We start from the raw sequence: 12860 nt of genomic DNA, 5'->3' as shown, positions 1-12860 counted from the left end.
AACCAGCTATTGGAATAGTCCCTGGTCCATGGTATCTCCCAAACTGCACCTGTAAACCAGAAGTGCAGACAGCACAGGCAGAGTTTATCACTAATAAAATATCCCTGTCATATGTAAGAATTGTGTTCCAGTAGCCAGCAACATTCCCTGACATGTTTAATTTCCTAGCATAGAGGCAGTCAAACAGCAGCACTGACTCCTACATTAAACAGCACATAGTATGGATTTCTTCAGTCTCTCTACTTCATGGCTTGCTGAAACTCATGGTGTTAGCAGACCTTTTATATATTTACAGTTGGTCTGAAGAAGCTGACTAATCTTTATGAAAAATATGTAAATACATACATGGAGAAAGCCAGATTTATTTTCCTGGACATGGAGTTCCAGAGTCTTCACCATGTCTGAGACTCGTTGCCCAGATCTGGTGTCACAGGTGAGCTGGCTCTTAACAGTGATTTCTGAGCATGCCCCAATGAGAACCAAAGAAAGCCAAGGCAATGCAAAGCCTGCTGCTCTGGCTGTGATGCCAGTTCTCCCAATCACAGCGAGGTCACACTCTACTGAGTGGGATGGAACCATCCCACCCAGCTGTGCCAGTCTTGCACTGGCATCTGCACTCCTTGGTTTGTAGCACAGCACAGCAAAAGACTGAAGCAAGGTCTGCTGAATCATGCCATGTGTGTGAAAACCTTTTATTGTTAAGCCCTGGTGATTTTTGTTATCATCTGTCCTGATTTAAAGGTAACTATGTTACCACTGTTTGTCATGTTGCCCTTGATTTACAAGCTGCCAAGCAACAAAGCGATTCAGCTTTGTAAGATCAGACAAGACAGGATGTACACAATGCAATTCTGCTAAAGGGTATGGTAAGGGGACTTAAGCCGGTACGATCTTGAAAAGGAGTTGTCTGCCAATACAAGCCAGCGAGGTAAAACTGTATTATTCTCAGACAGGGGTTCCTTTCTACTGTAGAAAGAAGAGGGGTGGGAATCTACCTAAACTACCAAGGCAGTTACTAGCACTGCAGTTTCACTATGGCACACTAAGATGCCAATCAACTTTCCATTTACCAACCCCCTACCCCCCCCAAAAAAAAAAAAAAAATCATCCAGAATCTCTACCAAACTGCTTCGAAGTTTCAAGCAAGTGAAGGATTAAGTGAGCTCAGAACTTGGGGTGGATGTCAACAAAAGCTGTCATTTACAAAGATACCAACATGCATGGGTGATAAAGCCTATTAATTTATAGTAAAATGAATGTTCCATTTTGATTAGGACTTACCCAATTTACATGCAAAATTAAATAAAAACACTGCAAATTTTAAATCAAGCTAGCCTGACAATCCTTGCTGGCTGTCCATAGCAATGAAATGTCTTCTGTTTAGGATAAGCAATCAATTTAGGCAAGCTCTTGACAAACACTGAAATGGAAAATGCAGGTGACTTGTCATTGGAGTGTTTATGTAGGTGACACTGTAGATGAAATGAAGCATGAAGTAGGTAGTACGCTGCTGGGTTTCTCATACCATTATATATGCTGCTTTTGTTTATATTGTATTCTGCACGTTCTCCTCTTCTTTGCTGTTTATATAAAAAGACTGCAAGGAGTGAGATGAAGCTGATGCAGCTGTCAGCTGGCTCCGGTTCTCCTCTTCCATCGACGCAGCACTCCTGGCTCCTGGGGCATGCAGTCGGTGAGCGTCCAGCATCTCCAGCAAGAGATCATAGAGTGGAACTACATTTTTACACTTCATATTATACAGATGCTCCATTCCTTTGTTGCTGTGGGTTGTAAAGAAACAACAGTTACTTTCCAAATATGCTAAGGGAAATAAAAGCTGTCAGCTAATATAAATTAAACTTTGTACAGAACAACTAATTTGACAGCGTAATTGCTGTACGCTCCTGCTACAGTTAGCAGAAGAAAGCACCTTCAAAGACATTTCAGACTGCCCACGAACAAGCTGCCTTCTAAAGGTGGCTCTTTTGCTCTCCTCTGCCTAAAAGGTAGCTTAGAGCACATGGGTTCCTAATTTAGGCACTGTGACTAAGTGGATGATGGGATGAATCTTTGTTTTCCCATAATAAAACCTAAAATACCAGATTTTTTTCCCAGAAAATAGCCGAATTTCTAGCAAATGCTCACTTGCAATAGTATCCATTCACAAAGCTATGGAAACAATAATTAACTTCACTCTGCATCTGGAACTTCCTTAATTGTACAAATTCTTGAGAAAAACAGAAATTATGATTAACAGGAAGACAAAGCAACCCCATAAAAAGACACAAGTAAAAAACCCACATACACGCAGCCCCTGACTTTTTCCTGAAGACCTGTATATCAGCCCAGCAGGTAAAAACTGCATGTTTCAGCTTTAGTAGCTGTGAGATGGTGCTTCCTCTAGTTTTAGTTTTATTAACTGAAACAACAAAAATTAAAATCTGTGTAACATGTCTTGTCCCTTCATAAAGATAAAATTTGTGCTGTGTCTTTGTATAGACTTGTCATGTTATTGACACTCCAGCCGCTGAACAGCTACCTTGAGAGGTAACTGTGTCTGGGAGAGTCAGTGTGCAACTACTCCCAGAGTGCCTCAGGCACCTCACCTCGAACTAGCAAAGGGCACGGCCCTCTGCACTGGCGTTCAATAGATCTGCATTTATCCTCACCCATAAAATTCACACAATTATCCTAATCTCTTCTCTAAAATTATTTGCAATCAAGCCACTTGTGAAAAGTGGCTACATAAAAGTGGTAGTTTTATTAAATCTCATCTTATAGGAGACTAAAGTTTGCAGAACCAGGCAACTGCTACATTAGTATTCTACATGGTACTTTTCAAAAAGAATACAAGATGCACATCACATTAAAAGTAGATTCTGACTACAGCACTGTCAAAATAAGAAGCAAAGGAAAACTAGAAGAAACAAATACAGAAAATGTTTACTCTCCTTTTACACCATAATTCAATGTACTGTTTTGCACACATTCCATACATCTTTATGGAACGTAGACTTTCTTTTATTTTAACAGCTCTACGCACAGTTCGCACTCCCACCTGTGAAAGAAAAGCATGTGTGTGCATTTGTGAAACCCCTTGCACAGGACCAGTGCAGGAGGGCTGATTGCGCGCTTGCTCTTACCTCATGTGTCTGATGTGAGAGAGGATGAGGAGGAGCTGAGCCAGTCGTCTGTGTTGCTGCTGCAGAGAAAGACCTGACTTAGCCATTAAGTGTATCAGAGTGTCTGTGATTTTGTCTAGAACACGGTGAATATAGTCTCTCTCTTCCAGAGATTTCAAGGTGCTGGAAAGAAAAGTGTATACACCTGGAGTAAGAAGGAGAAAGAAAACAAACAACAGACAAAAATTATTTTGATGGAGTCAGACTTGCCCAAGGTACTCCTCGTGGCTGGCCTCTTTGGCTGTGTTAAACCATGGGAGCTGACTGTGTGTGAACCCGCCTGCTTGCCAGCCAGGTCACTGGTCTGAATGACCCTGGAGCTTGGATTTGGTCGCTGTGGGCAAAGCAGGAGGAGGAAGACGATGCCTCTTCCCTACCTGGGTCCATGCAAGGTCTGGGCCAGGTGGCAGGCAACAACTACAGCCTGCAGCTAGACCTACCTGTAGGCTGCACTCTTCTCTCAGTCACTCAGCTCCAAAATCTTCAGGAGATGCTGTTGCCCTTTGAAAGCTCTGCAATACTTACTGACCAGCCCAGGCTGTCAGCAGTTTTTACAATTTTCGTTGCTGTTTAATATTTGATCTGGGGGGATTTGCTAGTCAATCTAGAACTGAATAATACGTTACCATAAAACATGTAAATAAAATCAGGGTTGTTTACACACACTTGCCTCAAGAAAACCCTCCCAACCAAGCAAGAGCCTTGAAAGCTGTGCTCCTTCACCTGCAAACCTGACTCCTTTAAAAAAAAAAACATGTCCAAAGGAACCTGTATAAATTTAGTCATCTTACATTGCTACTTACTGCTGAAAGTGAGTAGCCTGAAGATTTGGACCAGAAGGAAATTTTGCCAGAAATCAAAACACCTTCAAACTCCCTCTCCAACAGCCCATCTACATCTCCTATAAAGCACTCTAACCTAGGCGTAAGACCTTCTACCAATAGTAATTCTTGAGTCCATGAAGTATATCAGCTTTTTAAATGGGAAATTCTAAACTATTTTGCCTGTTTTATCTTTAATTTGGTCTGGACAACACCACACAGCCAATGTGAATCAGGTCATGACAGCACTGTCAAAATGCATGCCAAAATGCAGCTGGTGCATTCAGCACCAATTTTTTACTCTTCTGGATTGAGCCAATAATTCTAAACAGGTCATGTTACTATCATCCAGTCCTGAGGCAGCAAAAATTTAAGATGTATGTACAGCAATACAGTCAAACTGGCTTCATCATGGTGTGTTCATTGCCCTGTGCCTATACTGTATTTGGCAAAACCCGTGCTTTAGCCCTTCTGTGTCAGCTCACACAGCCAAGAAGACATTTGCATTTGGGAAAAAACTGGTTTCTGGAATTACATGTATTTTTGCTTTTTTTTAAAACAGTCATATACAGCACAATATGCAATGTAGTTTGTGATAGAAACAAAAAAAGACACACAAACACTAACATGCACACATACACAGACATACGTACTCTAGCTTGTTTGTATTGGTTGTAACCTGGGGGTTATGCCATTGGACTTGAAGATAAGATTATTTTGCCATGCATCTGAGCAGTCAGGGAAATTGAGATTTTTTTACCATCTTCCTGGCATACCTCACTTCCTCACATCATCTTGGTAGTTATAGATGTCATGTCCCTGAAGTACCAAGATGATGTGAGGAGGTGAGATATGCAAGTGGGTTTTATGACTTTGGGTGTTATGTACTAAAAAGAAATATAAATTTGTATTTTTGAATGGCAGTGTGAGTGTCTCAGAGTGAGACTGCTTTAAAAAAGCAAAAGGATAACTGAAACACAGCACAGCTGCTGAAAACCATCTGTCAAGGCTCTTAATTTTGGTAGTTAATATTGCTTCAAATTTGATAAATATAGATAGTACAGTGGCCTCTTTTCTCACAAAGCTTTTTATGATTATTATTGGTTTTCCTGAAGTGAATTCACCAGAGAGAAACAGCTCTTGGGGTTTCTCTCAGCCAAATGACTCTTAACCACCCTCACATATGCCTACTAACAATACCAGGCTTTATAGCTTAGCAGGTACCTGTAGGGGCAAGATTCTTAAATATTATTGACAAAACACAGTCCATTAGAAGGAAACATTAGTTTCATAAACCCACAGCGCTTCCAGAGCAGCTTACTTCAGCCAGAGGATGCTATTGTGCCCTTGTGGCAATACCCCTTAGTTTCATAACTTCGAAACCAGCAAAAGAAAAATATCTGTTAGGAGGAATTGTTTCTCACCTAGATCTAGTCCAGAAGCTATTAAAAAGTATAAATCAAAAAAAGCACTCTCCCTCAGAATGTAGAGACTTCAGGCAATTGCCAGTCAATAATTGCCAAGAAAAAACATTATTTGATTTTCCTTTCTTCCCCCCGTACCCGGTGATTGCTCCTGCCCCAGGCCAATGACCACAAATTTCCCCAAAAGAAATGCCAGCTATCCATCTCTCACACACACACAAACATGCACAGGCAGAGTTTTGGAACAAGAGTGAAGAAAATTGCCTTAGCAAATTGAAATTTAACAGTCTCAAAGGTCTTTCCAGGCTCTGAATCTGAAAGCAAGCCTTAGTTGAATAGCTACCAGGTTGTTTTCCAGCTCTTTCTGTAGGTCAGTATTATAAAACAATAGGAGGGAGAACAGAGAAAACACCACCCTACATACAAATAAAGCCTGTTGGTCTGTGCCCATAACACAAAGCTGCAAGCAAAGCAGTGTCCCTTGGGGACTGCAGTGCTACTGTGCCAGCTGTTGGCATATAGTGATGTATTTTTATATCTGTCAATATATATAGTGATATATTTTTGCATATTACCGTGGAAGTGAACGACCTCTGCATATTTTCTGTCACAATAAGCTCCAGTTTGAAATATCTTTACATTTAGAGTTCAGGCTCACAAAACAATACCCAGGACTCTTCTTCTTCCACCGTGCTCCATTGCTCTGGATGTGTAGCAAGCTAGGACAAGCTATGAGCAAATTCAGCTCTGTACCATGCATTTGTGCAATCATCCAGCACCCAAAATAAAGAAATAAATAAAAAGCACAATTTAACAGGAGCTAGAGAAATCAGGAGAAAAGAATAACAAACAGTCACGTGGAGTGATGTATCAGGAGGTCTACAGGATGCATAAAATCATCTAAATCTTTCCATCTCTCGGGAGTAACCAGCTAACAAATTGGGTAAATCAGCCGCAAAGACAGACATGACCTACATCCTTGTCTCCAAAATGAACGCCTGTTGCTTTGCCACATAGCACCACTGCTCTTTTCAGACCCTCTCAAAAGTAAAACCTCTGGCATCATGTTGCCCTTTCATGTTTCTAGTACATATTTTCCAGTGTTAAAAAATATCCCTTTATTATTGAGCTGACTTTTTTCAAAAATATAATTTTGATTTTTAGTCAAAAGATTTATTACAGCAGATTTAGAGGAGCACCTTTTAGTTTGTTATTTAGCTAGAGACAATGCTGTCCTTGTTGTTACAGACATGCTGTCGCCTTGATATCTCAGGAAAAAGTTGGGAGTAAACGTATATTGTGCTTTATAAATAAAACCTTCCATCTATTCCACACACTGTGAGTGGAATGAAAAAAATTCACTTGCATTTTGTCCAAGACCACATTGAAAAGGAGTTAAAGATATTAACAGCCTTGAAGGATGTTGCAAACAAAAAAGGGAAAATAAATGTCCAACAGAAACAACAAGCAGCACTACCTCATGTGAAGAGACTAACAGATGTCCAAGGATTTAATAAAGAAATGTTTGTGTACACTCAGTACATTAAGTCCACACAAAGCTTTAGAATGCAAATGCAAGCTGCTTTTAAATATGAAATGTAGCATAATGAGTCCAAATTGTTTAATTAGTCCACTTGTTTAAATCATTTTGAGATCAGCTGGTTTCATTGTATGCATAAATAATACAGATAGCGTAAGGGCCAAAAATTAATTGTGTGTTTATCTGCCATTTCTTTAGTAGAGCATTTGTGCATATTTACAATTTACATGTGCAATCATATTAAAAAAATCGGGTTAAGGGAGGCTTGCAGGTCGTCGAGTTCAACCTCCTGCTCAAATAACAGTAACTTCAGGGTTAGGTCAAGCTGCCCAGAGCTTTGCCCTGCTGAGTTTCTCCAAGGATGGAGATCCTACTATCTTTCTGGCCAACCTGTTCCAGTGCTTAACCTCTCACTGGGAAGACTGTTCTGTTCATCTGGTCAGGGTCTCCCTTGCTGTGGTTTGCTTCCATTGCAGCTTATCCTTTCCTTTTGCACCTCTAAGAAGAGTCCGGCCCTGGCTTCTCCCATAACCTGTTCATCAGCTATCTGAGGATTGTAGTTAGACCCTTCCCTTGTGCAGGATGAACAAACCCAGCTCTCTCAGCCTCTCCTCAAACACCACATATATTATGTGCTTCAGAGCACATATTTCATGTGTATTCAACACTTTACCTAAGGAGGCTGGCTATATTCTGTGAAGAACTCATCTCCAGAATACATTCTCAAGTATCTGTGCCAAACAACACTTACGCTTAAACTATTACACATGCTCCAAACCAAGCCACTTATCTCTGTAACGCAGCCTAGCCTCCTAATTTGGCATCTAAACTTGCATCCATATTCCCACTACTTAGTAGTTAACTCCTCCGACAGTAATAAAATTATTTGGTTATAAGAATGCAAAAAGTGAAATGTAAAATTATGTTTATGCATAAAGGCAGTTACAGGCAATACAGACATGCATTCTATGGCCATATATACATACACATTCAGTTTACAGGGTACTCAGACATACTACAAGTGCAGCATGCAAGCCAGAGCAGTATACCATGATCTGCATAAAAATGATATAAATTACTTTTGTCATGAACCTGTAACAGCTCAACTCAAACCACGCCCTCTGATGTATCACTGTCAAAGACTTCTGAGCAGCTATAAATTTTCATTTAATGTAAAAAAACCCCTACAACCAGATCACACCCAAAATCAGTTCAACTCTGACCTTCCACCACACAGAGCACCTCTGATATGATCCTTGAAGGAATGAGGATCTAATATCTCCTAGCCTCACTCACTGGTCTCACCTCTCTTATGTGCAGAAGGAGATTTGCCTGTGATTATCACTGAATTCACTTGGTATATTTTTTTGGACAATTTTTCCTAAGGGATATCTTGAAACAAAAAAAATCCCATTAACAAAGCGAGATGTGCTTATAGGATAGCTGGTAATGTCTAGCAGAGCTTTGTCTAACTAAAAAATTTAGGTTTCTGGATCAATATTAAACACAACAGTGGCACAAAAACTCTCAACAGCATGGCTTGAAGTCTGCACGTTCAAGATATGAACATCTAATGTGTTTTATTCAAACTTCTGACTCTATTCTTTTTTCTAATTCAATATTTCTATAAATCAATTACATAACCTAGATTAATTTAAAAGGATAATAACATTGAATAAATAGCATATATTAGCTAAAAATCTGCAGGCACATCACTTTTCAGGAAGAAAATTTGACTCTAGGAAATATTATGTTATAATTATCAGGGCAATATAAGGAGATTAAAATGTCAAACAGTAATTACAATTGTCACACCCTTGCATCCAAGATAAAAACAATAGGCCTTAATTCCTAATATGCCAGGTGCTTGCCTCAGATGTCATTTTTTGGTCATTAGATGACAATCACAACAAAACCTGAACCACATTAATACCTCCTAGATCATAAATAAAATCTTTACATCTGATTGCATAAATAATTTTGCTTGAACACTTTTTTTTTTTTTTAATGAGCAGACCAAGTCCAAGTTCCCGTAAGTGAAAAAGCACCTGATCAGTAAAGCAGTCTTCTGTGTTTAGTCTTTAGTGGGAATTACCTGAATTGTATTGCATACAACTTGGGCAACTGACCTCTTAGACCACCAGACAAAAAGAACATGCAGCCTTCCACATATGTTTTGTCTACAGGCTGATACCATCTACAAGTTCAAACCCAAGAGGAAAAGGGGAGAACAAGTGAGTAAATCATCAGGTCTGGGAAACTCTGGCATCTTTGGCCAACAGGTAACAACTTAGCAGAGAACTGACTCGAATTCTGACTTTGGTGCCTGTGTTATTATTTCAGACCTCTATCATTTCCACTAGAACACAATGGGCCTCATTTCTGCATTTAAAGATAAATTGTGTGGAGGTTATTTTCCATTTAAAACTGAAAAGGAACCTCTAGTATGCAACAAATTTTCAGTCACAAGCCACAACTTGAGTCTGCTTATTTCAGTCATCTCATGCATAATTCAAGTCAGCTAACCTTACGTATTATTTATATCTATACATACACTTGTTATCTAGTCACCTATTTTTGAAGCGTACTTCAGAATGAGTTTTACAGCCCCAAAATACTTATCAACTATAAAGGAAGTAGAAAGTGATGACACCAGTTTTAGATGCCTGTATTTTAATATAAACCAAACCATGATAAACTCAGCCACATTTTTGTCATTATTTCCCTTTATTTTGCCATCATCGAAAAAGGAAGGTGTAGATTTACGAGTAACCATTGCCTTTGGATGACCTAAATGTGGCTCCAGCTACCCCAGCGTCTTGTAACCAGAGCTTTAAGACCTCCAGCACCTAGCTCAAAACACTGCTCTGATTGCCCTTCACATCAGCTGCATGCAGTGGGTCAGCTACGTACTGCATTAATTTGCTGGGTCCCATCTACACCACTGAACAGGCTTGCCCTCTTCCACCCCTGCCTCGTGGTTCTGCCTGCATCTATGGTGACAGCCCGCTTTTGATTGCTGCTGTCTCAAAGTGAAAATGTCATCAGTGACAGCAAGCAGCATTCAAGCACATGCAAGGAGCAACCGCAATTATCCAAGGGACAGAAAAGCACACCACTTACCAGAATTCAGCAGGATGATGGACTTAAGGCACACAAATTCCTCCCCTTGAAGGTTCATCATGCGAAACCGGGCAGCAGTAGCCAGCAGCATGTCAAAGATTTCCACCATGCCCTCTACGCATTTCCCTTGATTCCTGCATGAAGGGAAATCAAGGAGGAAATATTCACAGCTGTAACCTGGTGGCAGCATGAGGTTTCTATCACCCTGGATCATTCCTCTCCCATTTGATTTCATTAGTTCACTAGCTAGCATGTGACTTCCCACTCCATGCTCACTTGGTGATTCTGTTTATCTTTGTGATTATATATATATATATATAAAAATACTGTGTATATATTATATTATTATGTATATATGTAACTATGTTTATTTCTGATAATTACATGTGTGATTTCTAAAGTATAGTTCTCAATATCCCACATAAAATGAATAGATAATTAAATACTACAGTCCCCCCAAAAAAGTTGATTTCATAAGCTCATCACCAAGACATTACTGTGGTGGAACATAAGAGCTTGGCTTAACCAAACATTTACATTGAGAAAAGACTTCTTTAAAAAATACATTTTGGGGAGGGGGGGTGGGTGTTTTGTGTGTGTTACTTTGCTTCCTCTTTCCTTTTCCTTTAACTGAAATAGTCCAAATTCTTTGCATTTCTCCCTCCCTAAAGTTTTGTACTTGTTTCTACCTTGCCTTGTAATCTGCAATGTTCCAACATGCTTCTCCCATGTTTCTTATATCAGCATAATGCCTCCTGAAAGAATAAGCTTATTGATGAGCTCAAGAAGGATTTATGAGGCAAAATTCTTGCCTGTATGACTGATTTAAACTATCCCTTCACCTCACAAATCAGGTAACTTTTTACATTACAGCATCAATCACAGCTAAAGTTTGGGAAATCTTAAAGTTTTAATTAGTAATGGCAGTTAACCACTTCCCTCTGCTCACAATTCTAGGTATTCTCTCTCACTAATTTATATCTTGCATATTCAAGCTCCAGTTCAATAATTAATGCAGATTGCTGTTATTTTTAATGAAAATTTGGTCTGTAGATTTTCTGGTCATAGGATTTTACATAATTTATATTGCTACCTTTTACTAAAAAATACCTAATTTTACTTCTATTAGAACTCCTTGAGTGAAACTTCAACCTGTAAGAAAAGTGATCAGATCTGCTGATTAAGAATATACTGTTTTTTAGATATGGCTTTGAAGATCATTGCTATAGGAAAATACAAAAGAAATTTCAAATAATCAGATGGCTATTCCACCATAATGTGTAGCGTAAACATAGATTAAGCATCTTCCTAATCTCATTGTGACAAAACCAACACTACTAGTCATGACACACCTGACTCGGACCTGATACAGTCATGCTGTTGAGACCCTGTAGCTAATGTCTAAACCCACGCCAGACCCTCAGACAAAGCAGTCATCTTTCTTTTTGACTACATCTTGAGAAAATTCTTGCACTTCTCAGTCATGTCTAAACCTAAAATTGAGTCAAAGGAGAGATGGTATCTGTGAGCACTTGTATACCGATCTCCTTTGAAGTTCAAATCCCTATTCTGCTTAATGTGGTGATTGTACATAGATCTACACCTCCCTTCTCCCAGAGCAATGCCTATGAACCAGTGATTATAGCACATGACAGAAGCTAGTTTCATCTGCTTTCAGAGATATTTAAACAAAGCAGGACAATATCAAGAAAACCAAATTAAATACTCCCTTAAACAGCGAGTAAATTTTTGGTTAAAATACAGTAATATTTGGAAATGTGGGAGCCCAAGCAAGTTTCCCAATCACTGTTACAACAGCTCATGTCCTCTGACTTTTCTGTGAGAAAGAGGTGATCTCCAGCCTTGGCAACGGAGCTAGTAGAAAAGTATGTTTAGTAAGGAGGATGGGTTGCTCCTTGTCACCTCTGGTCCCTATAGGCTACCAGGCAGGTGCATGCTGAGCACTCCTGAGAGTGCCTAGTTCTCCCCATGCATTTCACTAGCACTTAGCTCAGAACTTGATTTGGGTTTGACAATGCAATTCTATGGCCTTTCGTGGCTCTTAAAAATTTCACTGAAGAAATGGTGATTCAAACTATAGCAGCTTCTTGGATATGACCAGCAACACTGATAATTTCAATATCAGGTTCCTACAGACGATGATAAGCAGTGCAGTGTAGAAGGTCATGGACGAAAATCTGTTTTAAGATTAGCAGGCAGGCAGACTCCATGCTATGTTCCATGTAAGGTATGTGATGCCTTTTGCACCCTCATTTACAGTGCCCTGACCAATGAGCTGAACTAAAGGAGGGATCTCAGCCTGGTCTACCTGAACCTGGCTTTACTGAAATTCACAGTTCTGCCTCTTTTTCCTGAAGGCTGGATCTGGACTCAGATGGGGAGTTTTCAATGCTTTGATGACCAGTCAGTTACACTGTTCAGTGCTGAGTGTGGAGACCTCTTCAGCAGTGACCATCTTGCTGCCCTGATGAATCCTGCTTAGGCAGAATAAAGCTGAAAAACTGAACTGGTTGGATTTAAGTATATTCCTCCTCTGTTTGGACATCAGTAAAATAAACAAAGACAGAATCATATTTAATAGCACTACTGTCGAATAAATAAATAATAATATTAGAAACATAATAAATCAGGCACTCAAAGTATAAGAAGACAACCAGTTTCTACTACCTCAAAATCTGTTCTGTCTGCTAAAATTTAAGTCCTATGGAAGTAAAACAAATGTGAATTTTTACAATGGGACAAGTTCCAC

General features: G+C 39.5%; 1 protein-coding gene across 2 annotated transcripts in view; it reads right to left on the bottom strand.

Moving 5' to 3' along the window:
• Positions 1-346: 346 nt before the first annotated feature.
• ESR1 (estrogen receptor 1) overlaps positions 347-12860 on the bottom strand; it is a 193574-nt gene continuing 181060 nt past the window's right edge. The window contains exons 7-9 of one of the 2 annotated variants that reach the window (XM_056344214.1): positions 10091-10224; positions 3144-3327; positions 347-1781 (exon numbers count right to left, since the gene is read on the bottom strand). In XM_056344214.1, the coding sequence (XP_056200189.1) occupies positions 1547-1781; positions 3144-3327; positions 10091-10224 (553 nt within the window). In that variant the 3' untranslated portion in view covers positions 347-1546. Of the gene's footprint in view, positions 1782-2328; positions 3059-3143; positions 3328-10090; positions 10225-12860 lie in introns of those variants that run through there. The other variant, XM_056344215.1, reaches the window with a different exon arrangement.

The sequence above is a fragment of the Falco biarmicus genome, chromosome 6, assembly GCF_023638135.1.
Source record: "Falco biarmicus isolate bFalBia1 chromosome 6, bFalBia1.pri, whole genome shotgun sequence".
Taxonomy (NCBI): Eukaryota; Metazoa; Chordata; class Aves; order Falconiformes; family Falconidae; genus Falco; species Falco biarmicus.
The sequence above is the reverse complement of the archived record's forward strand: the minus strand, read 5'-3'. Positions and strand labels throughout refer to the sequence as shown.